The 26,175-nt window shown below is 38.2% G+C and overlaps 1 protein-coding gene across 1 annotated transcript in view; it reads right to left on the bottom strand.

Moving 5' to 3' along the window:
• Positions 1 to 2,001: 2,001 nt before the first annotated feature.
• Positions 2,002 to 26,175, bottom strand: part of stim2b (stromal interaction molecule 2b) — a 56,487-nt gene continuing 32,313 nt past the window's right edge. Inside the window, 12 exon segments of the mRNA XM_088074056.1 lie at positions 2,002 to 5,099; positions 5,102 to 5,122; positions 5,125 to 5,381; positions 8,260 to 8,503; positions 8,592 to 8,830; positions 9,856 to 9,956; positions 10,810 to 10,971; positions 11,317 to 11,494; positions 12,516 to 12,693; positions 12,845 to 12,960; positions 15,378 to 15,489; positions 18,541 to 18,652. Of these exon segments, the coding sequence (XP_087930182.1) occupies positions 4,750 to 5,099; positions 5,102 to 5,122; positions 5,125 to 5,381; positions 8,260 to 8,503; positions 8,592 to 8,830; positions 9,856 to 9,956; positions 10,810 to 10,971; positions 11,317 to 11,494; positions 12,516 to 12,693; positions 12,845 to 12,960; positions 15,378 to 15,489; positions 18,541 to 18,652 (2,070 nt within the window). The 3' untranslated portion in view covers positions 2,002 to 4,749.

The raw sequence follows: 26,175 nt of genomic DNA, 5'->3' as shown, positions 1-26,175 counted from the left end.
GGAGCCCACCCCCAAGTCCGCATGCCCTGCTTCCTCACTGGAAGGCCTGGCTCCGAGGCGATGACCCGTGTCCGGGCAAGGGAAACTCTGGACCATTTGTCTTGTTCATCATAAGGGTCTTGTGAGCTACACTTTGTCTAGTCCCTCCCCTAGGACCTGTTTGCCATGGGTGACCCTACCAGGGGCATAAAGCCCCTGACAACTAAGCTCCTAGGATCACTGGGACACGCAAACTCCTCCACCACGATAAGGTGGTAGCTCAGGGAGGGGATGGCCAAAAGTATGTGGACATTATTCTAACCTAAAGTGTATAGGACTATATGGCCAAAAGTATGTGGACACTCTCTTCAAGTGTTGAGGACCGTATGGATACTTATGTGGATACTATCCCCAACTAATGTGTATAGGCCTGCGTGGCCAAAAGTATGTGGACATTTCGACGTACATGCACAGGCATGATTTTTTTTAATGTTTGTTTTTGTTATTGCTTTTCTTTTGCACAACGAATGAGTTACTCCAGAGTATATAATAAGTAAAGAAAAAGTAGGTACTATAAGATTAAGCCTCAGCCTACACTTTTTTGGTCTATACTTCAACTACTTTCTTTTAATACCTTTAATGTTGTTTATTTATTCAATTTTTTTTCTCACTCTAATAACTATATTCCTTCATAAAACCTACCTCTGTATAGGACCACATATATACTACAAAAACATTCTTCGTGTAAAAATCTTAAATTTAATTATAAATGACTGTGAAACGGTCTTTGAAACATGAAATGCAAACTTGATTAGTAAAAACTAGTTTGATTCTGGTTTGTCACAGTCCTCAGCAAACATCCACTGACTGTAGGTTTCACAGTCAGGGAGTGGCTGATATGGTTGTTTTCCCATGATGCACTGCTGCCACCATGTGGCCGTGACAATATCTGCATCTTTGAGTTGGGAACCAATGAGGTTGGCTGTGTACAGTAGTGCCCAAACAACACATTCATCACCGGCAGACGTCCCCGCTCCCCTCCTAGTGTGCCGAATTGATGAACCATCAACTCAAGTTTCATCACGTTCACTTTATATTGATAAAGCAATCATGCATGCTTCTCTTCTGTGTATCACGGTTCCCTCACTCTCAAGACAAATGAGGTGTCAGAATGATATTTTTTCCCACACGTCTGCACTCTGCAACGAGGAGGATGCGGGGCTGCAAACGGAGGGTCAGGACGGTTTTCTGCAGGAAACAAGTCCTGATCAAGTTTAGAGATTCTGAAAAACTAGATGCTCAGTGACAATTAATACACAGCAGTTAAAATTCAAAAACGAACTTAATAAGCTCAAAATATACTTTTTTTTCTTCAAATGTAAAGAGAACAGTGCTGCCATACAAAGGCTAACTGCAGTTACTATAATGTTAGTCAAAACAAAGGTTTCAGTAGTTTTGAAAAGCATCTGAATATCACACAACAAAAACTGATGTTGACCCAGGAGTGAAAGGGTTAAGGTAATACAAGGCAGAGTGCAGTAATCAGAGTTTTAGGGCATTTTTGGGGTCATGGTTTTAGGGCATGTTTTGAATTTCCCTGGACAGTCAAAAAACTGTTTTGCTGTTTGCAGCATAAAAAATTAAACCAACCAGCAAACATGACCCTGAAACATCTCCGATGCTCCAGTTTTTTAAAATAAATCATTAAATTAGATTATTACATTATTAAATTTAATGTATTCGACAATAATCATGATTTTATTTTAGGTGCATATTGCCCACACCTGGTAGTTACTGCACTTTGCCTTCCCATTAGCTTTGTCGCTGTTTAAATTGATACACAAGGCAAAGTACAGTAATTACAATTAAAGAGTATTTTTGGGGGTCTCGGATACCTGTAACCACTTTTATACCTGTAACACATTTCTCTGGACAAGTCAAAAACTTTAAAGCAGTTTTTCTCAGTTTTGGCCTTGTATAAAATGTAACCAACCAGCAAACACCACTCTGAAACATCTCCAATGCCTCCATTTTTTTTTATTAATTCTTCTACAGTATACAAATATTCACACACAAAATGTTCTCAAAAAAAACCCTAATGTCTCGTAAACATTCGTATATCCTCGTCTTGCAGTTCCGTCTTCAGTTTCCTTCATTGTGTGCTGTACTGCCACAGACTTTCAAATATATTTTCCTTTGAAAAAACAAGATCCTCGTGTCGTCCGGGCGCCCTGTCGCACCTCGTGCACGGCAGCATCGCCCCCTCCGATATTCCATCATGTCGCCTCTGTCACATGACCCCCCTTCAGTCTCGTGTTGAACTGCAGCAGTGACAGCCAGGTCCAGGATGAAGGGAAGAAGGCAGAAATCACAGTGTGAAGCAGGAGATCTTGACATCAGTGCGCTCGGCGCGGGCCCAGAGGTGAGGAACAGGAACGGGACCGTATTGCATGGGTCGGCTTCGAGCTTAGTGTGTGTGAAAGGCGGGAGCAGGTATTGGGGCATCGATCAGATCTGGATCAAATAGTTCCTTTGTCGAACAGATAATACTTAGTGTTTGTCTTTAAAAAGGAAACTAGACGGTCGAGGCCACGTCGTCACAGTGGAGACAGTCTTCCTGGCACTCGCTTACCCTCAAACGCGGCATAAATATGGCACTCTGACCACAAGAAGAATTATTTGCAACGGACAATTTGACCAAAATCTGGTGGTGACACCAAATTTTTTCGAGGGGGAAGGGTGTTTAAGACAAAGAATGTAAATGGTATGTTTTTATGGCTACAGGACACAGTTAATCAAGTATTAAGGGACAGCTAGATTACAGGGAGAATGAGTGGTGCGGGTTAAATCTGCATATTCAATAAACCTTCTGTCATACAGTAGGAACCCCCACCAATATAAATCTATTTAAAAACATCTATAAGAACATAATCATGTGAAAACAAAGTATATATATATATATATATATTTATATATATTGAGACATACATAAGTAGCAGCATTGAAGACGCAGCAGATAATTTTGGCTCCGGCATCACGCGCTGCATCTCCACTGCTGCTGCCCATGAGTTTCTCTCATCTCTATGTCTTTATTCAATATGTACTCCGCAAGCAGCGGCTCTTTCCCAAAATACCAGGAAAGCAGTAGTGCAACAAACTTTTAGCAGGATTTTTTTTTTTTTTTTCCAAAGGAAATTAATCAAGTACGCGAGTTTAGGACTCAAACACGCAAGATGCAATCCATAATTTGAACGGGGAGGAGTAGTTAGGACAGTTTAGAAAAGAGTGATTTTTAAAGGAATACTTCACCCCCCCCAAACGATTATTTGTATATCAATATATAACATCCTTGTGTTATGTTGAATTTTTATGAGGAAAATGTTTTTCTCACATGTCTCCACATTGAACAGAGAATCCAAAAAACTGAGAAAATTCTTGATGAATTGGAGTCATAGGGGTCCGTGTTTAAGGAGCAACAGCAAAACTAAATGCAAACATCCGTTTACAAACTCTCACACAACTCAAGCAGTTTAATCAGAGTCTCATTTATGCAGCTCTGGCTGACGGGGAACTGAGCTAAAAGGGAAACTGTCTCTAAAAAGCCAAACTCCATTGACAAAATCAGTAGTTTTACTTTGCTGAACCCAGGAGCTGCTGGTCTGCTGCTCTCTTGTTCAGTTAGTTTGTATTATTGTGAGATTTTGGTGTTTTTAGTTTGGACTCACAAAAAGCACACAATAGCTTAAAAAAACAAACCGATTGAGGCAGTGGTAGACCAGAAACTCCTGTGTTCGGCGAGTTAAAATTACTGTCTCAGTCGGTTATTTCTTTTAGTCCTTGTGTGACTTTTGTGAGTCAGAACTGAAGCTTTAAAACGCCAAAGTCACACGTTAACAGAAAGTGATCGAGGCAGCGGTAGACCGATGCTTTCCCATGTAAAGCGAAGTAAAATTACAGTGGAGTTCAGCTTTGACAAGAGCATAGAGAAGTTTTACTACTTTAGTAGACTGTAGTGCACTACTTGTCGAAAAGTGCCGATCATCCGACTGGATAAATGAGACTGATTTAACTGCAGTTAAATGTGTGAGTTGTGTGAGTTTGTAAACAGATGTTTTGATATAGTTTTGCTGAAGTTAAATGGACCCTTATGTCTTCAATTAATCAAGAACAGTTTTTGGATTCTCCGTTCATCGTGGAGGTATGTGAGAAAAACAAAGTTTTCTTTACAAATTCAACATAACACAAGGTGAGTTATTAATACACAAATAGTCACTTGGTGGCTGAAGTTTCCCTTTAAAAAGTCAAATGAGCTGTTTTTCTTGTTGATGCTTGTCACTCCTGAAAGTGTGACTGTAATACTTTCAGTGGTGACAGCAAACGTAGTCCCGTATTACACGTCCATGTTCATGGACTGCACCTTTAGACCCTTACACTAAGTGACTTTTTGGTTCAAACCAAAATGGACAGAAGACAGTGACAGTTTTGTTTTTTTGACCTTATGTTGACTTTTCTTTGACCTTTGCAGGTTTCCCTGTGAGGTTATGAGTGAACTAAATAAAAAGGCATTATTGAAAAATAAGGCTACCAGTCTGAGGCGTTTAAGGCACCCAGACTGAGCTACATTCCATCTCTGATGACAAAACGAAGAAAGTAACGAGAGAAAATGAAATGTTTTAGCTTACAGTGATGTCCTTCTCTTTTAGTATTAGGGCTAAAACAACTCTTTATATTTTTATTTCTCTCTCACACACTATCTCACTCTGCAAGTTTTTATTTTTTCTTCTTAAATAAGCTTTTGATTTTAGAGGAGGAGCGCTTGATTTTCTCTCCATTGTCGCTGGAGTCCTGGGAGGAGGTGCTCTGGAGCTTGTGTTCCCTCCCCACGCTCCGGCCCTCCGAGTCCAGGGAGGTAAGAGACGGGTAACGCCCCACGTTGGGCAGCATGCTCGCGGGCAGCTGGCCGAAGCTGTAGGACTTCTCCAGGACGCCGTTATACATGCCCTTGCCCGTCGGAGAGGTGGCGCTCCCCTGCGAAAAGGTTGCACTTTGCGACTCGGGGATGATGCGGGTGAGGTCGGGCGAGCCTCTGTGTGCAAACGGGTGGTGCTCCAAGGCCGGGACGGCGAGGTGGAGGGCGGGCCGGAGGGGTGGTGGCTGGGGTGGGAGGCAGAGGAGGGGGCGTGGAGTCCCTGAGACTGCTGCTGCTGCTGCTGCTGGTGGTGGTGGAGGTGGCGGGCGTGGACGCCGGAAGCTCCGAACTCTGGCTGAACAGCAGCAGCTCCTCGCGGGAGATCTTGCGGTACGGGGTGTCCGGGCCCGGTGTGCAGGGGTTGTGCAGCTGCTTGCGGCCCAGGGAAGAGTTGAGAGAGTCCGTGTCGGAGCCGCCCTCCTGAGCCGCTTCCCTGAGAGAGGAGAGCAGACGCAGCGCGGTCACGACTCAGACGGACAAATCAGAGCATCCAAAACTTTAATTCTAAACTTTTAAAATGCAGCTAATTTGGCATCGAGGTTTGCATGGATCAAAAGTTTTACAGCTACAAGCAAAAAAATAATAACATGAACTAAACTGGCTTACTTGATTTAAACTGCATGTTTTTTAGGGGATTTGTACAACTTAACCCTTTGAAACCTGATCAATTTGGCTTGAGAGCAACGTAAAGCTTAAAAACTGACCCAAAATAGGACAAAAAAGTGAAAAACCAACAGCAGCAACAAAGGAATGACCCGTTAAATATACTTATTTTGGCATCGTGGTTAGCACGGATGACAATTATGAGGGGAAATTTTTACGGCAAAGAGCAAAAAAATAATAATGTGAACTCAACAGGCTCATTTCATTTTAACTGCGCATTTTTTTAGGGAAACTGTACATCTTAACCCCTTGAGACCTGAGCAAAGTGGCTTGGTTCCTTTCAAAAATAAGGAAAAGGGGCAGAAACTTAAGAAGAAATTATTCAAAAATTCCCCTCAAAAATATCAAGCGTAAAAGACAATTACATGAAATTCTGAAACATACGAAATAAATAATAAAATAAAATAAACATAGGAATTACTGGAAAAAAGTACTTAAAATTAATAATGTTTTTTTTTTTAAACAATGTTTCTCTCACTTTGAAAAAATAATTTTCTAAATCTACGAATTTCTTTCAAGGTGCATAACATTTCTTGCTAAATTGCTTATCACACTTTCCCGTAATTTTAAAAGAAAGCAAACCAATTTGCTCGGTGTTCAGAGGTTTAAACACATGAAAAGTGATGTTGCGACAGGATTCAAAGGGTTAAACACAAAATAAAACTAAGAAAAAGCTTTTTTCATTGTGAGTTTCTCTTTATCTACTTTTAACATGTTAATCAAATTCATTATGTTTCATTCTCAAATAAAGTAATGCTTAAACTTTTAAAACTTAAACTTTTTTACAAAAAAACTGAATAGTCTGCTGTGTATTTAAAGTTAAACTTCACCCCCCGAATCACCATTTACATATCAATTACTCACTTCCTGTTTTGTTGAATTCCTGAAGAAAATTTTGCCTCCAAAGTGAACGAAGAATCCAAAACGGGTAAAAATTCCTGAAGGACTGAAGTAAGACGCGGTCCACGTCTGCCTCTAACTGGTAGGAAATTTGTGTTATTGTTTGACTTTTTAGTTCGAATTCACCAAAGTCGCACAAAAATAAAAACAAACTAACATATGGAGGCAGCAGACCAGCAGCTCCTGTGTTCAGCGAGGTAAAACTACTGTCCCGATAAGAGCTCCTTTTATGCTGCCTGATCCAGGAAGGGATATCGTGCCGTTATTCTGCCTCGCTGTTATGTATAAAAGATACAATCACAGAATGGAGAGACAGAGTTTCTCACCTTTAAACTGCCACTGGAAGTAATAACAGCACCAAAACTGTGTTTGTGTAAAAGGGACAACAATCCACCCGTGGAGATTTAAAAAGCAGCTGTTAGCAGCTAATTTAAAGAGCAAGTACAGCTGCCAAAAATGGGAAAACAGTGAGATGTGGGAGCTCCTTACCCTCCGAGCAGGTTCTGCGATGCTGGAACCGATTTAACAATCACACGCAGGAGCAGCATAATGAGTAAAAATTCTAATTTCGCGTACAGAAGGGAATTTTTAGCGGCCCTACAGCGCTATTTTTGTGCAAAACAGTCTTAAGTTGCACTTCAGTCTGTTTGGAAAGTACCGAACATACGACTGGATAAATGAGACGTGGATTATACTGTGGAAACGGTTACAGTGTAGCTGTTTAAAGTGGCCACCTACAGCATTAATTCATCATAGACATTTTTGGATACTTCTTTATGTCATATGTCATACCGGAGGCCAGCATTGTTGTAACACTGACCAGCGGCTCCCGTGTTCAGCGAGGTTAAATTATTTTTGTTTTTGTCGAAGTCTGGCGTACTGGGCGTGAGACTGAATAAATGAGTTTTGTTTTATGCTGCACCATACTAGTTGTATAGGAGTTTGTAAACAGATATTCTGATATAGTATATAGCTGTTTTTTAACGTGGACCCCTATGACTTCAGTTCATCCAGAATTTTCTCAGTTTTTGGATTCTCAGTTCACCGAGGAGACGTGCAAGAAAAAAAAGCTTTTTCTCTAATTCAACGTAACACAAGGTGAGTAACTGATATGCAAATAATTATTTTGGGGGATGAAGTATTCATCTAAAATCACTCTTTTCTAAAGTGTCCTAACTTCTCCTCCATGTTAAAATTCTGGATTGCATGTTGCAAGAATTGAGAATTTGCAAACGGATGTTTCGATATAATTTTGCTGTAACTAAACACGGACCCCTATGACTTCAGTTCATCAAGAATTTTCCCTGTTTCTTCGCTCACAGCGGAAATGTGCAAATTTTCTTCGTGAATTCAGGGCACAGGGCTGACGTTTCCCTTTAAATCCTCAAAGTTAAACATTCGGAAAGGTGAAAAATCTTTCTGGTTGAGTTTTTGTTCTGCTAAATGTTTTTATGTTAGTAACGGGCCACCATTTATCATGCATTTAACATTAAAATGACTGTTTTAAGTTTAGTCTTTGGGGTTTAGTCCTTACTGACACATTAGTTGGAAAATTGGGGAAAACTGCAGGAATTAAAGTGGAGAGAAGACTCACTTCAGCATTATGTTGCTATGTTAGACATTAACTAATTACCGTGTGCAGGTTTCAGTGGAGGCAATTCATGCATCCTCCAAACATTAGAAGGCACCCAACACCAAAAGTCACCATTTAACCCCAAAGCATCAGTGTGAGAGTCTGGATAAAACACCTGTGAGTCCAAACTGTAAAACCATTCCGCGGCGTTCCGGCCACCGCTACATACCCCCTCCTATCCGAGCTGAACATGATATGTTCGTCGTCTGCCTCGGGGCGATAGGAGAGGGACGAGCTGGCCATGGACAGCAGGTCGGGGTCCGGGGACATCAGCGAGGACTGCGGGGAGCTCAGCAGGCTCCGGCGGGAACGACACAGGCTGCTGCTGCGGGTCAGCGAGGGCCGGATCAACGTGGCCGCTGGCGAGGAAAACAAGGAGGAAAACTGCGATATTATAATCAAATTCACATTATTTTTTCAGTGGTCATTTAAAATCCTCCTACTTACTTGTGAACTGCGGAATGATGGGAGGCGTGTCCTCGTCCAGGTCATCCACTCCTCCTGCGATGGGGTACGGAGGCACCGAGACTCGCGGCATGACCACCCAGCTGTGGTCTGAGTAGAGACTCGCCGTCAGACTCGGCAGCCCCGAGTTATTGACTACGGGGAAGTTGCAGAGCTTCTCAATCTGCTGCCAGCGGTGCAGCCGCTCCCTCAGGCACGCCGTCACCTCTGACAGGGCTTTCCTGAAGAAACACACGCACATGCTCAGGGCTCATGCACATTTTTACCAATAAATTTCCATTAATTTTTAAAGCAGACTTTCAAGATCTGTGAAATGACGAATCAATACTCCTTATCAGTTCTTTTTCATCATTTCATAATAGATTTTTAAAAATAAATATTATTTAAAAATAATGAATACAGAACAAGATTAATTTTTTCTTTAAAATTTTTTAAAAGTGGCATTTTTTTTCATTAAAATTTATTTTTATTTATTTATTCATTTATTTATCTTTTGGGGAAAAAAAGTGCCTTTTTTAACTTTAAACTGTTCTGGCAATTTTTTAAAGCTAAAGTTGTGAGCATTTTTTTGGCTTTTTTTTCTTTAAACATTTTTGACAATTATCAAAATTTTATTTAAACTTAAAGAAAAAATGTTGGCTTTTTTTCTCTCTAAAAATCCCCATTTATTGCAGCCAGAAACTGTAAAAAACAAAAATTATCTCTGGATTTTTAAAGTTGTTATTAAACAGGTCTGTAAAAAAGAATTCCATGATTTTTCCAAAACTTTTTAGGCCTGGAAATTGCTACTTGCAATTTGCTATTTGCCTTTTCCAGTTTTTTTATGATCGTACGAGCCCTGTTTATTGTACCTGGCAAACATCACAGAGATCCTGTTTCTGATACTGATTCACATTCTTGTCAGACCAAAGAAGAAGCTTTGATTTTTTAGGATTTACAGTTTTGGCACACGAGGCTGCTGGTTACATTGTGATTTTGGACTCGTGCCTGTTAAAGTAGTCACGCAGAAGATGTGACTTTGTTCTCTCTTTAATGTGATTTCTTCCCTTTTTGGCTTCAGACACACAGAGACTCTTTATCTCAGCGGCAGAGCCGAGATTACACAAGACTTCTGAATACATTAAACACATCTGAAATAAAACCTTTGAGAAACTTAGGAGTATTATGTGGTCAAATATGTGTAAGAATATGTCATAGTACAGTCAGATATTGTAATAGTGTGTGTGTGTGTGTGTGTGTTTCTTACTTTGCCTCTAGTATCTTGTGGTCCACCTCGTCCAGTGATGAACTGTGGGCGACATGAAGCGTCCCAAACACTGAACCTCTTTTCTTCTTTATTTTTTCTGCCTGAGAGTCAAAAACACAAAACATCAATTAAATTTAATCCCCAAATTCTTTCACGTCAGACAGTTTGATCAGCTTCACCTTCATTTTTAACAAACACAAACACGCCCTCTAATATCGCGGCGTGCAGATATGGAATAATAAACACACTATCAAGAGCTCGTTGTCTTTAGGAAGTTTAAAAGGAAATTTTCATTTCATTTAATTCAACATGTTTAATTATTCCTGGGTGTGTAAATATATTTCTTTTTGCATTACGTGTTCCTGAAGGTTTAATGTAAATTAGCAGCTAATCAACACAATGGTTTTCCTGTGTTTACATTAGGTTTTGGTTATCTTATTATTTTAATGTTTATCAAAACAAAGAGTGCTGCTATTTTAATTTTTTAATGTTTATTTTATGTTTTATTGTTCTTGCCTTTTAAGGAATTATATGACATAGTAAAAATGGAGTTACCGATCAAAAAAGAAAAAAACAACATGAAGATTAAAAAATACAGAAAACTAAAGATACAAACAAAAAAACATATAATTTAAAATAAATGGATTGTTATTGATAATAATAATAATAATAATAATAATAATAATAATAATAATAACAGTAATTGGTACATATATAAAAGTTCAAATGAAATGATTTAACTTGTTACATAATTTTCATTCTATAAGACATTATACACTAATAACTTTATTCCAATATGGGAAATAACAAGCTAATCTTACTTTTGGTTTTTCAATGTAAAATTTGATGAAATCATTTCAGTGTGTGTAAAAGTAATTTTTAGTCACTATAGTTCTGGTATTAAATTTTCATACAATTTAATTTCTAGTAAATGAATCACCGTCTGAGGTTTACCTCGTCTTTGGCGACGCACAGCTGGAACTCTGCGCTCTGTTTCTTGATGTTGTAGTATTGAACCTCCACCTCGTGTGTGAGCTGCAGCCACTTCTGCAGAGCTTCAGGCACGGACCGCTCCGACTGCATCTCCTTCTCCGCTCGCTTCAGGGCTTTCCGCACCTGCAGGGGAGGAGCGTGATGCATCAGGGTCCGTAAATTCGCCGTCAAATATTTAAAAACTCGTCACGTGAGATCGATCAAATGCTGGAGGTGAGGCTAAATTTTAAATGAGCCGCATTTACTGTGTGAATATGAGTCTGCAAGCTTAGATATATTGGTGCTGGATTTTTTATGTGCAGGGAAATTGAGGAATCGTGTGGTTATTTTGTGGATTTTAACATTATGAATATGAAATTAATCATTTTATTTCAAGGTGTTTTAGCAGCAGTAATACATTTTAAAAATAATTTCTGTATAAAGGTCATTTGATGGGGCAGAGGCACGACTCAGTCTGGGAAGCCGTACCTGTACAAGCTCCTCCTCGGCGTATTTGAGGCGGCTGAGCTCACACTCGGCGCCCTCTCGCAGCTCTCGAAGCCGGTGAGCCTCGGTTTTGGCCCCGTTGATCTCGTCCCTCATCTTCTGCTCGAGGTTCTGCTTCTCCACGGCCACCGTCCGGTTCTCCTCCTGAGCCTTCTCCAGCCTGCCAAAACACAAAATGTGGATTTAGTTACATTTTTAAGAAATACGCTGATGCCCAGATCATCATTTGTTTATCGGTAATTCACCCTGTGTTAAGTTAAATTAATGAAAAAAAAATAAAATTTTAATACGTGCCTCCGTGTTAAATGAAGACTCCAAAAATTCTTGTCGAGCTGAAGTCACAGGCGACCGCATTTAATAAGTTTTGTGATCAGTTCTTCCCAAACAGACAGCGCTTTCTGACAGAAAACTGCATTACTCTCTCTAAGAGCCAAACTTAACTGATAAAAAGGTAATTTTACCTCGCTGAACACAGCTGCTTGATCAGTTAGTTTGTGTTATTGTGTGACTTTGGTGATTCAAACGTTTTTTAAACGGTTAGTTCAGATTCACCAGAGTGACTCAAGTTTGTAAGCAGACGGTTTAATTAGGTTGTTGTTAAATGTGGATCCCTACGTCTTCAATTCATCAAGGATTTTCTGTTTTTGGATTCTTCGTTCACTACGGAGGTCAGCGAGAAAAGCAACGTTTTCTTCTCAAATTCAGCGGATTTTCACAAGGTGAAAATTGATATGCAATTCATAATTCGGTAGAGTGAAGTATTCCTTTAACCTTTTGAGACCTAAACATATTGGTTTGATTTCTTTCAAAAACACAGGGAGAAGGCAATAAGCAACTTGACAAGACATTGCCCAAAAATTTGCAAAAAACAAACAAACAACAAATTGACCTATAACTAAAAAAAAAATATTCTGTAACATAATTTTAACAATAAATAAATACAATAATTATAAATACAGTTTTATGGACATTTTCCCCCTTTTTTAAACAATTCTCTAATATCCTCCCCTCTATTTTTGTCAACATTTACTAATTTCTTTAAATCTGTGGTTCATATTTCTTGCCAAGTTGGTGATTGCCTTAAGATGCACAATTTCTACAAAGTGTGAAAAAGCTAAAAAAAAAGAGTGAATCTGCATTTTCATCCCGTCTCGTCGTTTATCTACATTTCCTTCTCTTACCGGCTCTGCAGCTCTAAGAGACTTTGCTCAGCGTTTTGCAGGCTCTCCAGATCCTTCATCATCTGGGAGATGTGCACCTTGCTGGACTTGTTCTGCACATATGCGAACCAGCAGCCCCCGACGCCGATCACTATGGAAACCATCAGGACGAAGTCTTTCATCCAGTTATGTTGTGGACCTGCAGAGGGAGAGAAACGACAGATGGCTTTGGAAAATGCGTTTTGTTGTTCTGGCTGTAAAAAATGTGAGTGAGGCCTTAAAAAAGTTTTTATTCATGAGTAGCGATGAAGTCGTTATGTTTTTGGTTTTAAAATAAACCGCATACTTACGGAGAGGAGGGCCAAACAGCACTGCGTCCAGTGCCTTCAGGTTTAGTTTTTGTTTATGCCGCTGGTCTAATATCTTCAGCTGCATCGACATAAACGACGGTTCATTTGCCGCTATTCTGAAATATGGAGAAAGAGAAAAACATGCACTGAGAACTGAGTGTCATTTTACACAGTTTTCAACTATTTGAGAGTTCAGTGTGAATTATACTTGTGATTTTTGTGTGTCTTTAGCATTTTAAAGAGAAAAAGGTAAATTTAGTGAAGGATAAAAGTTAGTTAAGGTAAAAAGTTAAGGTTAAGGTAAATTGCTAAAAGGTATTGACTTAGTTATCGCAATGTTTTTCGGTGAGAAACATTCTGTCTTCACTTTAAGACCATGTTACACGTTGTTACCTGAGGCTTAATCCTTTGAAACCTGAGCAAAATGTGCTTGTTTTTTTTTTCAGCATGGGAATAAGGCAGTGAGCAACGGCGGAAATGACCAAACAATTCACAAAAAATAGTAAAAAGTAAAAAAAACAAACGATTAGTAACTTTTTTTTAAAAGACAGAAAATTTAAATAAAAAAAAAAAACAAGGAAATTGCCTAAAAAAAAGTGCTAAAAACAAATAAATAAAAAAGTAAGATAATTTCAAAAATGTAATTATGATCTTTTTAAATATTTTTTCCTCACTTTTGGAGAATACGAGACACCCACTGATGTCACAGCTTGTACTACAGGGCAAGAAAAACCTTTTTTTTCTCTCTGTCACTCTTTGTTTAATTTACAATAAAGATAAAACATTATAAAAGCCACAAAATCAGAACAAGCACATAAAAACAAAACAAACATCACAAATAACACCAGTAATCTCAGCCAATTAAATTTACAAATTATGGCCTTTAACTTACTTATTCAGTTATATTTGATACCTCATACGTATAACTTTAACCACCCATCTTTCAAGTTTATTGTTTTTGGGGTCCCGTCCCTCACAAAAGCCTCGAGATTGCCTCTTAGCACGTGTTACTCCATCCAGAGGCAATATAGACATAAACTTTACGTACAAAAAAAGAAAAGTCTTTTTTGTACCAGCTGAGAACCACTTTTTCGGGTTCTGTACCGATGGATTTTTGGTCGAAGGGCTCGAAAAGGTTGAAAATTTTGCGTGGGAACTGGAATACAGTGTGTTTTCTAATGCTGAACTGAAGGAAAATAGTATCTGTGCGTGAGGAAATGTTACCCTATCAGCTCAATAAAGATCGGAGACTGATGAGTTATGAAAAACTAATCAAAGTTTTCATTGTCTGAGCTATTAAGATGTTATCTCACCACCATCTTAAAGGCTCAGACAACATGGCAGCCTGCGGAAACCGAACCCCCCTCGCTGTGACATCACCTCATGAGTCAGCGCCCGTCAGCCCCGTGGCGAAACACGAAACCCCTCGATAACCCCGCCGCCCACCCCTCTGTCTACTCATGCCGTACATGCAGTTTGCAGCGAGTCACATTCCCCAAGTGTCCTCCGACGTCTGAGTCTCTCCTGTCACGTCGGCACTGAGATCACTCTGTTAACTATTTCACTTTTGCTGTGAATTTTGGGAATATTCTGCTCTTTTATCGGAGTAACTACATAGCAGACTGAATTAGACTCTGAATTATAAAAAAAGCTTTTAAAGATTGTAATCATGGCTGCATTTAACACTGGATAAACAACTTTTTTTAATCTGCTTTAAGATGTCTTTCAAAAGTGTTAAAACCTGTAAAATGTAAGAAAATTTCTTTGAAAACATGGAAAAAAAACAATAAAATGTACTGCAAATTGCAAAAAAAGGAGAAACGTGACAAGAAAGTTATCTAAAAATTTATTTTCAAAAAGAGAGACTCATCAAAAAAAGTTTTAAAAAAATCAAGTCTAAAACTAGGCTACACTACAAACTAGGCTTTTCAATGTTATTATTTTTAGTAGTAGAATTATTATTATTTTACTTTTTATTAGTATTTGTTTTTTTTTATTTATTATGATTATTTTTTTACTCTATTTCTTACTTTTTTCAGATAATTTCCTGTTTTTCTTTAACTTTTTTTTCTTTTTTGTTCTAATTTCAGGTAATTTTCTAATAGATTTTTACTACTTTCTTGCTAATTTTAGGGTGATTTCTTTCATTAATCATTGCCTTTTTTGATGTTTTTTCTGAGAATTCAAGCCAATTTGTTGCCGTTTTAAAGGATAAAGATCATGTGACGATGAGTGGTCTGCCCTATTTCCTCTTCCAATACAAAAACAGAGAAACAAAGACAATCCAGCTGACTCTCCTCCTCCTGTGTCGCCGTTTACGACCAGCAGTGGGCAGCATTAAACTGAGTAATGAAAACTAAAGCCGCCTCTGGGTGCTGTGACAAAGATCATAAAGGTGCTGCTGTTCATAAACACACTTCACGGCTCACCGACGGAAACACATCTTAATTAAAGCACTTGTAACATCTGCCATGAACAGGACTAATGAATCTGATCTTGTTACGCGTCGCTGAAGGGGAGTGACGGTACCAACCGAGGTAAAGTGTTCCCCGTGACCCCGAAGTCCCGGAAGTTCTTCTCGTACTGCGGCAGCTCCACCGACTCCTTCAGCCACTGCACCGAGTCCTCCACCGTCCAGTTGTGGACTGAATGAAGAGAGAAAAATGAAAAGATGAAGGTCATTGCTTTAGAATCAGTTCTTCTATGAAGAGCATCTCACAGAATAACAGACGGTTAAAAATGAATCGTGGTGGAAGAAATATTTGAAAAAGGAGTATTTTATTATCATTGCTTAACACTTTGACAACTTGAGTTCTTTCAAAAACATGGGAAGAGAGCAACAAGCAACTTAACAAGTAATGGCCCAAAAAATAGCTAGAAATTAGTAAAACAAACAAACAAAAAAAAACAAGAAAATGACTTGAAAATAAGCAGGAAAAAATAAAAACAAGCAAGGAAATGGCCTGCAATAAAGTCCATAAAAAATACTTTTTGGATTTCCCTAAAATATTTTTAAATACATAATTCAAATAATTTTAAATATCATTATTTGGACATTTTTCCCTAGCTTTATTTTTTCCCCCAAATCCAATTTCCTTCAATTTTCAGAAAGTTGAGAGAAAAAAAAGAAAAACAAACAAACAGAAATAAACAAACAGTTAAATGACTTCAATTAAGTTCTAAAAATATGTTTTTGTAACATCACTTTAAATATATAATACAATGATGAACAATAAATGATGAACATTTTCCTCTATTTTTTATCGTAATATATAATCATATTTTCAGATCATTTCCTCGTCGCCTTTTAATATGTTTTTTGCAGTCTGCAAGACATTTCTTGCCAAGTTGCTCAGAATGATTTTTTTTTGTGTTTCTGAAGGAAATCAAACCAAATCTTCTCATGTTTCAAAAGTTTAAATACAAGTAAAAAGATAGGTTAACCCTTTGAAACCTGACCATATTTACTTGATTTCTTTTAAAAAAGAAAACATGGGAAGAAGGCACAAAGCAACTTAAGAAGAAAAGACCTAAAAAATTAGCAAGAAATCAGTAAAAGAAAAAAAAGAAAAGAAAATTACATGTAAAATATAAATCCAACAAAAAAGGAAAGTCATAAACAATAATGCACAACGAAAAAACCTGAATAAAATGCTTTAAAAAATAAAATTGTCATTCATTAATTTTGACAATTTTCCCAAGTTTTTTTCTTTTTTGTTTATTATTTTTTAAATGATTTTCTAAATCTAATTTCTTTTTTTTAAGTCTGCATTTTTTTTTGCCAAGTTGCTCACGCCATGTTTTTGAAAAAATAACTACATTTTAAAAAATAGAACCAATTCACTCACAGTCCAAAGGTTTAAATACTGAATGTAGTGCAAGACAAGTGATCCAGGTTTCAAAGGGTTAAAAAATGCATCATGTGTAGCGTTCGCTCTGACAGAATAACATCACGTTTACAGAACAACAGAGTGTTTTTGTCTCAAATGCTGATGAAGCACCAGTTTGTGTTACAAACTTGTTCCAAAACCATTTAGCTCCACACATATTTTTAGAGTAAAAACAACAAACACTGACACACACACACACACACACACACACACACACACACACACACACACACACACACACACAGATTGGTGTGTGTGTGTTTGAAGATAAACCAAAGACGTGTTAAAAAAAGAAAAAAGGGTCAAAATTTATCCCCATCTGAAATTGAAATAAGAAGAAAGCAGAAAAAAAGAAGAGGGAGTGGAGGGAGCGTGTTTTTGAAGATGCATTAATTACAATAATGTGATTAAATCCAACTTTGTTTGATCAAAATGAACCTGAAAGGCACTTGCCCCTCAGCTGCCTGATAATTAAAATAACAGCACTGAAACGACTCAGAATCGCAGGTGGATTTCTTGAATAAATAAACCTTTGAACATAATTGAGTGTCGGCTTCCTTTCAATTACTTTTATATCGCTGGATATTTAATTACATGTTCAGCAGAGAAATAACAGATTACACTCTTCATTCTGGGGAAATGTGCCCTTGAGTGTTCGCCGTTGTTTGCGCTCGCCTGCGGCTCTCGAAGTCCACTTGAGTTTTCAGAGAATCAGAAAGTCCCTTCAGGATTCTGCCGCAGATATTTGAGGGCTGTTGACTTGTTAAACTCGTCAAACCGAATCAAGAGGATGCCTCAACCTGCCCATTACTGAGCAGAAACCGCACCTGCGTCATGTGATTTTGTGTATTTATACAGTAAAATGTGTCACTGCCACATCGCTCTGAATGCATTTTTCTACTTAAAACTTTTAATGGGAATACTGGGAGTTAACTCTTTATTGCATTTTTATGTTTTTCTTATTATTTCTATTTTATTTTCTCTTTATTTAATTCCATAATTTAACATTTTTCAGCATTATTTTACTTCATTTTGTATTTTAAAGCATAAATACAGTTATTGGAAGTGTTGTACCAAAGTCCATTAAGCTTTCAGTTATTAGAGAATTTAGTGTTCATCTTTCTTTTGGTTCATACCTGCAGCAGTTTCAACCTTTGAAATCTGAGAAAATGTGTTTGGTTTCTTTTAAAACTTGAGAAAAAAAGGCACACAAAATGTAAGAAATTAGAAAACAGTGACAAGAAAATGACCTGAAAATTAGCCTGCATTTTTTAAAGGATATAAAAGATATTATTACAAATTATGGACGATAACAATTAATCGATTATGGATTTATCCATTGTAAAGAATTTAATCGAATTTGACCAATTAATTGATGAAGCAAAATGCTTACTATCTGCAACCCTATTGGATTTTTTTATATTATTATTTTTATATAGTGGAAAATGTCCAGAGAACTCCATTTATAATTACAATTATATATATAAAATTATGTTGCAGAAATGTGTATGTATATAAGTGTGTATATTAGCACTTTTTTCAGTTAATTTCCTTTCTTTTTGAACATTTTTCCTCCTTTTTTGCTAATTTTCAGGTTATTTTCTTGTAACATTTTCTCTTTTTTGAAAAATGTCTCGCTAATTTTTAGTAATTTCTGGTATTGTTCATCGCTTTTTCCCATGTTTTTGAAAGAAATCAAGCCAATTTGTGGTATTTTTTCCTCCTTGATTATAACGTCTTACAGCAGGACAGTGAATGTGGAGAGATTTGTGTTTGTGACGTCGGTGCAAAGACGCTTGTCTTTACCTTCGCAGGTCTTCCAGCTCCTCCACAGCTCCTCCACAGTGATGTGCTGGTCCTCACGGTGCAGGTTGTTGTGTTTGTTGGTTTGCTGCTGCTTCATGTCTTCTATTATAAACTGAGAAACAAAGAGAGGCAGAGCTGAGTCTTCAGAAACATCACAAAACATTTAGTTCAGTTGGTTTGAAAATGAGTGTTTTCTCTCAGGCCGGCTGTGCCTGTGTGTGTGTGTGTGTGTGTGTGTGTGTGTGTGTGTGTCCATGTGTAGTTTTGACAGAGAGCTGTAGAGAGTTGGCTTTGCCTAATAGTCTGGCTTTGGATCTCACACACACACACACACACACTTTCTTTTTGTTCTCCTTTCTTCCTTTTAGGGACTTTGAAAAGAGAAAGAGACCCATGGCGGAGGCACCACTTCCACCTGTGTGTGTGTGTGTGTGTGTGTGTGTGTGTGTGTGTGTGTGTGTGTGTGTGTGTGTGTGTGTGTGTGTTCAGTTTCCGGCAGTCCTGCTTTGTTAGCTCAGATCTAAATGCCCCTGCAGAGAAACCCGTACCACCAAAAACCCAAAAGAGAAAAGACTTTTTTTGTGTGTGTGTGTGTGTGTGTGCGCGTGGCCTTGGCATAAACTAAAAACATAAAAACTCTCGTCTAATTCTTACACACTACCTGCTTCAGATAACTAATGAGCCTGTGATATATCTGCAGAGATCCGTGTGTTTCTCTTGGAGGGTAATTAGCAAAATGGCAAAAAAGCATGATTTTCTTTGCAACATGATAATAACAAGTCAAAATTTCACTGACACTCTCATAGTTCTCATGTGTCAGTAAGACCCTGCATGACCAAATCTGAAAACCTGAATGTTCTTCCTGTTATTAACCCTTTGAAACCTGGATTGACAGTTTTCTTGTGCTGTTTTCAGTGGTTTTTTAGTTATTTAACCCTCTGAACCCTAAAAAAAATGGTGCATTTTCTTTCAAAAACATGGAGAAAAAAGGCAATGAGTTACTTGGTAAGAAATGTTCCACAAATTACATGAAATTAGTAGTTTTAGAACATTTTAGAAAATATATGGGAAAAAAGACAAAAGCATAGGAAAAAAAATATTTATAGCTAATAATAATAAAATTATTATAATATTTTAAGCAGCTTTTCCAAGTCATTTAATTTATTTCTTTTTCTACATTTCTCTTTTTTCCATTTTTTTGATATTATTATTATTTTCTTTTTTATTTTATTTCTTTTTTCCTTTTTTTTTTTTTTTACTTATTTTTCCAGAAGTTTTCTTGCATTTATTTTTACTAATTGCTGATTTTTTTGGGGTAATTTTGTGTCTTCATGCTTACTTCCTTCTACCCCTGTTTTTTTTAACAGAAATCAGGCCAATTTGGACAGGTTTCAAAGGGTTATGTGAAACTCTAATTTAATAAAATTACTACACTGATGTGGTTAGGTACCTCATTTCCAATAATTTTCAAAGTTAGTTTTAGCAAAAGGCAACTGGATGGATGAGTTTTAGGCTAATGTTAAGTAAGCAAGCTACTATAATGAGGTTAAGCTTTAACCCTTTTAAACTTGGATTGACATCCGTTTTGTTGTATTCAGACACCTTTTCACATTTAAACCCTTAAAATCCAAGCAATTTATCTTGGAAATTGGTTATGGAGAGTCAAACTTCATACCAAAGTGTGCATAAAGTCAATAAATCTTCCTGAAGTTTGTTTGTTTGTTCCTTGTGCTACTAAGCAATGCTGAAGTCGTCTGCAATAATCTGATAAAAATACATTATAAGGTAAGCTAGCAGGGAGCAGAAAGGTCTGCAGCTGGGTGTGGTTAATGGCTGTAATGGGACACATAAAGAGACGCTTAGCTGGTAGAATAACCAGTTAAAATGGCGAAGAGAAAGTGTTCAATTCTCAAAGGATTTAAAAGTTCCTGAGTTTTCACCTCGGTGTGATCAGCGGGGAGCTGAATGTGCTGTCTGTAGAGCTAGCACGTAGCGCTCGTTCATGTCAGCAGCAAACAAAACGCCGGTCGGAGGTGAAGACTCATCAGCAGCACAGAAAGAGTGAGTTAGAAAGTGGGTTGAATGGTGGAGAACTGAGTGTTGCAGCTGCAGCGGAGTGTGTTTTGACGTTTCACATCATTTTGAATCACAATAGTTTCAGATCAATGAGTTTCAGATCTGACTCGATAGATCAGCAGATTCCAGCACAGCGTGAAACGTCGCGTGACGCTAAGACAGACGTTATCACCAGTGCTCAACTGCACAAAATCCCTTTGAAACAGTCCTAAAAGCATTTGAGGATACAGACAGCGGCACCCTATTGGGGACCGAATCTGACCCCTAATAGGGTGTCAGGTGGCGTCCCAACCACTTTTTAATTCAAAGTAAAAACAATTTGATTTAAACTGGGGATTGTTTGTATTTTTAGTATACATAGAGATACCAGAGTGCATGAAACAGCAGCAAAATAGATACGAAATTATCAAAAAAGTGCCAGTGGAGGATCTCCTTCATCCCCCGACAGATAAGCCCCAATAATGTCCTGAAATCATAGAAACGTACTAAAATCCTTGAAATGTCCTAAAATCAGAAACATGCCCTAAAATCCCAGAAACCTCCTTAAATCCTAGAAACATCCTAAAATCCTAGAAACATCCTAAAATCTGGGAAACATCCCAAAATCCTAGAAATGCAGTTAAGTCCTAGGGATGTCCTAAAATCTGACATGAGTCCTAAAATCCTAGAAGTGTTCTAAAATCAAAGAAATGTCCGATATTCCTATAAATCCTAAAATCCCCAAAAATGCCCTAAAATCCTAGATACATCCTAAAGTCCTAGAAATGTCAGAAATACAGAGAAATGTTCTAAAAAAACAATCTGTTAAAAAAGTCATAAAAACCTCCTAGAGTCCTACAAATTTCGTAAAATCCAAGCAACGTCGTAAAATCCTAACAACATCCTTAAGTCCTAGAAAAGTCATAAAATTTGAGAAATGTCCTAAAATCCTAGAAACATGTATATGGGGCTGCTGCAACCCCAAAAGTGTCCCCCAAGTACAGCAAGTTGAGTGTCCCTAATCCAGGAATAATACACTTTAACAGCGATTCCCAAAATCCTCCAGTACTTTCACACGCAGATATCGTTTAGTCTGAAGGAGTGAATACGTTATGGCAGTTTGAGTCTGACAGGCTACGAATGTTTGCAGCAATTTTCCTGAAAAAAATCTGTGTTCAAAAAATAGTTTGAGATTCACTTCATATTCTAATTACAACTTCAAAAGACAACGACGAATGACACTTAAGCTGTCAGACCGAGGAAAAAAAATCACAAAATCTGGCGTGTCTTACATCAGAGAGATGTACAGCTATGCCGCGTCAGTGTCGGTATAATTCAACGTGTCCGCGTCACGAGATCTCGTCCTTCATTTGGCTGAATCTGAATCTCACGCTTGTCTGCTCTGAAAAACCAACATCGGTCGACCCCGAGCTACAAAGACAAAGGACACGACACCAGAGATACATAAGCTTCACATTAATTATTGAAGATTTCTTTCATCCTGAATTAAATCCTATAATTTGATCTCATTACGAAATAATCACGCTGCACCACATACTATAACGCAGAGACTTCCACACTGAAAGCTACAGTTGTAGAAACTTAAACGCAACACAAAATAGTCTAATAGTCTTTGGTTGTAACTCTGTGTGCACCCACGTCAAAGGGTTTTTCCCAGAGTTCCCGTTTGGGTCTGAAAAGCTCTTTCACACATCAGTGGGGGACAAAATACTCTGAGGGGCCTGAAAACTTCACAGGGTGTTTTCCTCTTTTCGCCTTCTTCTTCCTCAATTCAAATGCAAATGAGTTTTCTCTCGCTGACGTAAAGCCAGGAACTAAACTGAAGGAACCGACTGTCTGCTGAGTCACTGGAGGGAGCACAATGTGTGCAATACGAGTCCAAACAAATGTCTTGTAAAGCCTTTAATGCTCACTGTACTTTATGAGGGATGACGTCCTGCTGGCAGAGACGCAAACTTCAAGGACATTTGCCAGAGCTCACGAGCAGGAAGAGAAAAGTCCTGACGAAGGTTTCTTCATCGTCACCAAAGAGGAAAAAGTGGTAAATGTTTCATTTTTAAAACGATCTTCTTTCTATTGTCAGATGGTTGGACATTTGTTATCTCAAGTTAAACTGAGAAAAATGGGTTAAATATCATTAGAGTGCAGAAGTGTATTTATTATTATTATTTTGATAATGCTAGTTTTGTTTAAAATCCATAGAAGTGTAACTCTTGACCCAAAAAGTTTTTTCTGAATTAATGAGATAATTACTTTAAAATTAAAAAAAAAAAAAAAGATTTCATGAAGAAATTTTTTTTACTTATTTTTCTGAATTAGCGTAATAATAATCTCATTAATTCTTGTTTTTTTTTCATTTCCGAGAGCACATCTCAGTATATTGAAAAAAGTTTTCATTAAAAAGTTCTACTCATCTATTCAGAATTAATTACAAAAAAATCATTTAACAAAAAATATTTTTTAAAATTAATTCATAATTCAATTTTATTATCTTTACAATTAAAATTTCTTTAATGTTTTAGCACTTTTCACGGGTCATGTTCTTTTTTTTTTTTTAAACTTTTTTAATTTTTTTTTTTTTTACAAATTTTTCAGGTACTTTTTAATTTAATTTGGTTTTTTTTTTACTATTTTTTCTTTTTTTCTCTTCTTTTACTAATTTTGGGGTGGTTTCTTCTGTCATTGCTCACTGCCCTCTTCCCATGTTTTTGAAAGAAATCAAGCCGATTTTCTGAGGTTTCAAAGGGTTATAAAATACAAACTTAAACAACCTTATCAAATAAAACCAGACCCTGTCGAATTGATATATTTTCTTAAGTTGGACCCACAAAAGTCAAGGATATCTTGAAGGAAGAAACTCACAAAATCCCTGAAACATATGGTTTAAAATATCTAACAACATTGTTTTACAAAGACACCCACTCTTCTCGGGGCAAACTAACACATCTCACTGAAAACTCCCAAAAAATAAAATCACGAGGAACATCTGATCACACGACTGATGGTTCCACTACGAGCTCCGCTCGGCTGTCATGTGTGATAAATCACTTCTGCTCCGAGTAGTTTCATACGTTTCATAAATCATATCCGAGCGCAGCATACTTTTTTGTCGCAAATTTATAACAAATTGATAACAATTAATCAATGTAACAACCGGCTTCCTGCAGTTTCACATTAGGGTGTGATTAATGCTGAGGTGTGCTGCTGAGTAAAAAAAAAGTAATTTCAGGTTCATGATGGATGTAATAACTTTGAGTAAATTAGATGATGCGGACGGACGGAGTGATGCAGAAGATAACGGGGGAATAGAGTCGCAGTCGACTGTCGGAGAGAGCAGAGGCTCATGGGAAGAGTCTCAAAGTGGAATCTGATGGGAACAAACCGGTCTTTGTTTGCTGCTGCGTGTCTGACTGTGTGTCGCTGTCTGTGCTCGGCCTCTGTCTCTAGACAACATGAGTATTATTGTCTTTTCGGGGCTGATGAGCTCTCTGTCCTGTCGTCATGTTTACAAGTTTCAAAGTGTAAACATAATCTAACTTTTTCTTGCAGGATTTTCTGCTCCTTCGACATTTCAGAGGGCAGCACGACTGTAATTACCACAGTTATCACATTATCTAAACTCTAAACCACAGCGGCCGCAAAACTCCACACAAAGACCTTTTTGTATGTGCGTCTGCTCACCACATATTTTATATGACTAAAAAAAGAACCACAAAGCCGTCTTTATGCAAAGCTGCTGCGCAAGGACGAGTTTCATACTGAGGCGGCGGCACTTCAGCCAATTACATTCACTTTAAATACTTATTACTTTTTTGAGGTACAATAATCTTTCTTAAACAACTATTTTAAATGCTTGCACTCAAATATCAAGATTAGGATCTGAGTCAATCAAGAACACTAAATACCTACGGCCCCAAATCGTCCCAGGAGACAGTAACTGCGCCAAAATGGTGTCTGTGTAAACAGGACAGGCTGCAGGACGGGTGTGACATTTTGACGTGTTTTGTGTGCAGCCAATCGCAGAAGATTTAGGCCATGTAGTTGTGGGAGTAACTTGGTGATGACACACCATAGAAGAAGACCACGTGCATGAGCAAAGTGCGGCAGCGTCCCCGTTCTCACAAGATACGTCCATTGCCAGTTTACATGGCGACAGAAAGGGTGCGCTTTCAAAAGCGGTGGACACGGGTTTTTATCGCTGCCAGCTCCGATAGGCATTGATGAGAACGCAACATGCGGGGGAACGCGGTAATTTCAGCTCCTTAACAATGATGCGCCGTCACTAATTACCCTCCTACTCCTCCTAAGCAGCTAAAACACAGATCCAAATACATCTGCACCAATTAGAAGGGGGACTTTATAAGTAAGGGATAAATAACGAGAAGTAACCACTGAAAAGTTTTCAGAGACCTCTGCTCTTGCTGCTGTGTGCTGTTTACCTGTTATCCTGCCTATCCGTGATGTCAACACACAAGCACACGCACACACACATACACACCAGCTGACATTGACCTAACAATTGGTCGAGCGATCGGCAGAATTTATGTCAAATCAAGATTTGCTTTGGTTGAATACAGCTCTAGATATTACAAGGTTCAGGAGAGAAAATGTGTTTGGAGGTTTTGAACCAACCCTTTAATTAAAAGGTCTGCGTCCTTATTCAGAGCAGTCGGTCATAAATAAATTCTGTCTTAAGGGGACATTCCCAGACAAGTCAACAAACACCTTCTTGAACCTTCTGAGACTCCGTCTTTCTATAGATACAGCCAAGATGCTCGATGAGCCTCCTCGAGTTTCTCCTCATACTCGCCTGAACACAAGTAACTCAGACATACAGTACGCTCGCACGGACGCAGAACTCACATGCACGCCTAATTTTTCCACTAAGTTGTTATGCATGATCTGTCAAGAACTAATAAAGCACAAATACACACACACACACACACACACACACACACAGAGGCAGCGAAATCGCCCCCCCCCCCTGCTGTGACGTGCATGGGCTTCTTGCAATTTCAAAGTGATGCAACTCGATCCGACTGAGCGTCTCCTTGGCAGGCGGGCAGCACGCAGCCCAGCACCCCGAGGAGAGGACGTGCACCTGCCGTCCCTGGTGACTGCGCTCAGCAACAGACCCACGCACGTCACTCAAAACCCCGGCGACGCCCAGACTCACAGTAACCAGAGGAAGGATTATGTTTAACAGGATTACAGCTGGATTTGACCCCTAATAAAATTCTTCCACGGTCATCAAGTTACAGACGCTTTTGGAAGCAAAAAAACGTGATGCTTTTGATTTTGACAGCATAAATACACGTCGCCAAGAGGTTTCTGGTTTCTACAGCTTAAGGCGTGTTAGATTTAAGACGTTTTAGGACTTTTTTAATGTCACTGAATGAATTTTAAGACCAAATTTACAGTAAACAAAGAAAAAAGAAACATGTTTGAGTCAGAGACACTTTGCCCAAATGTAACATAAAACATGACTTTTTTGTCTCATGGTGAAGACGAGGGTAAAACAAAAATTAGAAATATATGGCGTTATGGCCGAAGCTACCC

Source organism: Plectropomus leopardus, chromosome 23 (assembly GCF_026936395.1).
Source record: "Plectropomus leopardus strain MGB_pleo_1.0 chromosome 23, ASM2693639v1, whole genome shotgun sequence".
Taxonomy (NCBI): Eukaryota; Metazoa; Chordata; class Actinopteri; order Perciformes; family Serranidae; genus Plectropomus; species Plectropomus leopardus.
This window is presented reverse-complemented; position numbering and strand designations above follow the sequence as displayed.